The sequence below is a fragment of the Ptiloglossa arizonensis genome, chromosome 8, assembly GCF_051014685.1.
Source record: "Ptiloglossa arizonensis isolate GNS036 chromosome 8, iyPtiAriz1_principal, whole genome shotgun sequence".
NCBI lineage: Eukaryota > Metazoa > Arthropoda > Insecta > Hymenoptera > Colletidae > Ptiloglossa > Ptiloglossa arizonensis.
In genome coordinates, this window is record NC_135055.1 from 14,793,462 (window position 1) to 14,796,816 (window position 3,355).

The 3,355-nt window shown below is 48.9% G+C and overlaps 1 protein-coding gene across 1 annotated transcript; it reads left to right on the forward strand.

Moving 5' to 3' along the window:
• On the forward strand, positions 1-2,871 carry LOC143150237 (facilitated trehalose transporter Tret1). Its single transcript, XM_076318365.1, has one exon. It carries the CDS (start codon positions 892-894, stop codon positions 2,341-2,343), a length of 1,452 nt encoding a protein of 483 aa, XP_076174480.1. The 5' UTR covers positions 1-891; the 3' UTR covers positions 2,344-2,871.
• Positions 2,872-3,355: the final 484 nt, after the last annotated feature.

Below are 3,355 nucleotides of genomic sequence, written 5' to 3' on the forward strand. Positions count from 1 at the left end.
GCCCGCATCATCGTCATTCGCGTACAACACTGCCTGCGTCTAGTTCCAATTCCTCGTGTCATTGTTTCGCCAATAATTCGGTGCAATTGTCCACGCACCGGTGTGCGTACGGTTCGAGAATAGTCTCTACAAGAGTTCACCGATCTTCGCTGAAAAAAACACTGATCGTCGTTCGCGTTGAAAGCTGGATCGACGACATTGAGATCAGCACGTGGAACAGCCAGTTCCATTAAAAGTTGGATTTGAATCGCGGGACAAGATCCCTGCGAAGATCACGGAAACGTATCGCGTCACGGAGACACCGACCGGGACAAAGTCCACACGTAGTCAGAGTCGGGAGATCAATTGCAAAAACTGTCAGATATCGAGACGCTTCCAAGGATTCCTCGTTTAACCCATTCGCGGCGAGAGTGTTCGCTGGGTCGAGGCTCGAGACGCTGGTCAGCAACGTGTTTCTTCATTGGGTATGCCAGCTAGCTCGCGTTTCGCCATCCCGCCGCGAACCGAGTGATGTCCCTTTGTTGACATCCGCGTCGACGCACGACCGTGTCCGCAAAAACGGAGTCAGGTGCGCCGGTGTTCGAGCGAACGGGGCTGGTCCAGCTTTAATCTCAAATATCCAGTCTCGACTGAACCGTGCTGAAAACGCACGTCATCCGTGTAAGTGTCCACGAGTAGGTTCGGCTTCCCCGTTCAGCCGTTCAGATGGGTTAAATCGCAAATTGACTTCTCGTGCATCAATAACGCTCAGCTGCAAAGATTGATCAAGCTCAAAGTCCGCTCTCTTAAAAACTTTCCGCGGCACAATTGCCGCGCAATAAAAACAGTCTTCGTGGAACATGTCAGTGACGATTGGCCGTTGACCGAGTCTGTATCAAGCCGCGAGAGACGATGGAGAAGAGTTTCGACGTTACGAACGAGTCCCAACTGAAGTTACGCGTTAGGCAGGTGCTGACTGCCCTGGGTCCGCTGTTGGGTATCTTCCTCGTCGGTCTGTCGTCGGGATACAGTGCAGTGCTTCTGCCGCAACTGAAGCCGAACGAGAACAACACTAGGTTCAATGTCAGCGACATCGTGGTGTCCACGACCGACGAGGAATCTTGGATCGCTGCGTCGACCATCCTTCCGATGGCGCCAGGTTGTTGGCTGGCGGGACTGGTGATGGAGAAGGCGGGCAGGAAGAGATCAGCGATGCTGGTGTTCCCTCTGTTCGTGCTCGGATGGTTGATCATCGGTTTCGCACCTGTCGTCGCGTACATCTTGGTCGGGAGAGCGATCACCGGTGTTTGCGCCGGATTGTTAGGCTCCCTGACACCCGTCTACATCGGGGAGACGTCTGAACCCGATATACGGGGTATCCTACTGAACATGATCACTCTGAATCTATCGTTCGGGATCCTATCCGTCCACGCTTTGGGTACCTGGCTCAGTTGGAGGATCACCGCCTATATATGCGCCGCGTTCACGGTAATCAGCTCGCCGACCTGTATCGCGTCTCAGGAGAGTCCCACTTGGCTGATAAACAAAGGTCTCACGGACCAGGCGCGTGACTCCTGGGTGTATCTACGAGGATGGAAATCCCTGGACGAGTACCAGGCATTGGAGAACTCCAAGGTCTACGGGAGGAAGCTCGTGAAACGTTCGCTGAGCACCAAGTTGAGGAAGACTCTGTCCTCGAGATACTTTCTGTGGCCTCTAGGTTTGTTGTGTACGTTCTTCTTCACCGCTCAGTTCTCCGGGTACAACGTTGTGGTCTTCTATTCCGTTCAGTTACTGATGGAAGTGACCGGGCCGGACAACGCTCACATAGGCACTCTGGTGATAGACGCGATTCGTTTGGTGACAAGTATATTCACCTGTTACTTGATCAAGAAGAGAAACAGGAGGACTATGACCTTCGTGTCCGGGTTCGGCTCGACCGTTGCTCTGTTCCTGTTGAGTCTCTCTCTCTATCTCAGAGTTGGGAAACCGTGGTTCTCGATCGTGTCACTGATATTCTACATAGTGATCTCGACGATGGGCTTGCTACCTTTACCGTGGATACTCAGCGGCGAGTTGTTCCCCAGGAAATTCAAAGGTCTGGGGTCTGGACTTACCGCCGGTTTCGCGTTCATTTGCACATTCGCGGTGGTGAAAATTGCGCCAAGAATGTTCGTCACGTTGCAGACGTACGGAACGTTCGCGATTTACGGCGTCGTGACGCTGACCGGGACTTGCTGCTTGTACCTGACACTGCCCGAAACCAAGGATAAAACACTGCAGGAGATCGAAAGGTCTTTTGACAGGAAGTTGTCCGTGACTGACGTCAAGACCGAACACTCTGACCACGATGCGCAAAATTAGCTGCGCGAACTTGAACACTTGCGCGGGAATCGAACGAACATCGTTGTCCGTGGTAAAATACACTTTTTAGTGGTTCGTAATCGAATCGAGGTTAAAATAATTTAATCGTTAGAGCGACCAGCTTAGAGAATGTATCTAGAATTTACCAAATAGGAATAAGCGCTAAGTTCGAACTGTGTGTAAATAAAAAGAAAAAGAAAAACAATGGAATCCTTTCTGAAAGATTGAAGTGTTTGTCGCGACTCGGAACGAACCGCGTAGAGGTTAGCAAATTCTGTAATAATAATTTAAGTTGATAATTCGCGTTTAATGATTCTCGTAGATATTCAACAATCATCGCAACAGTTTAGCGACAAATCTGTGCGTCACTTACGTGTGACCAAGTGCCATCGAACGTTTATCTTGCGTTATCGTTTGTCATAATAGATTCTGACACTTCAGACATTCCATTTGACAATACCATACGTTTGTTACACTAGATGATCTTGCGTGGTCGTTGAACTTCCGATTAAACTGTGTTAACTTTCACGTTTGACTCTTTACTCAAAAGGCAACCAATCGTTTCGGGTACTCTGTAAAACTTACTTTCTACGATACTCGAAAGGAACATCACCAATTGCGATATCGACAATTTCCGATTTTCACGATACTTGGCGCACAGACAGACCTTTTCGATTCTCAAACCTTTCGAGGACAGTTTTCACCCTTTAAAATATCAGCCAACGAGACGATCGTGGTACTTTCAAATGCTTTACCAGAATACCAAGTTCAGCTTAGTCAATCGGTGATGTTTCTCGTTAGCTTTGTATTTATATCGTACAATTATTCTTACTATTCGTTTCAAGTGCACGGTTGCCGCATTACAGTCAATACAGAGCCAGTGATAAGCACCATCGTATTTAACCGCATCTTAAACACTTGGCCCCGTTATACCGTGAGAATGACAGTGCATAAATTATAACCCCATAGTTAACCATAATGGCCCGAATAATGGGGGATACGCCGGAGGAAA

Excerpts from the sequence above, each read along its gene's own strand:
- LOC143150237 (XM_076318365.1), top strand. The coding sequence starts at position 892 with ATGGAGAAGAGTTTCGACGTTACGAACGAGTCCCAACTGAAGTTACGC.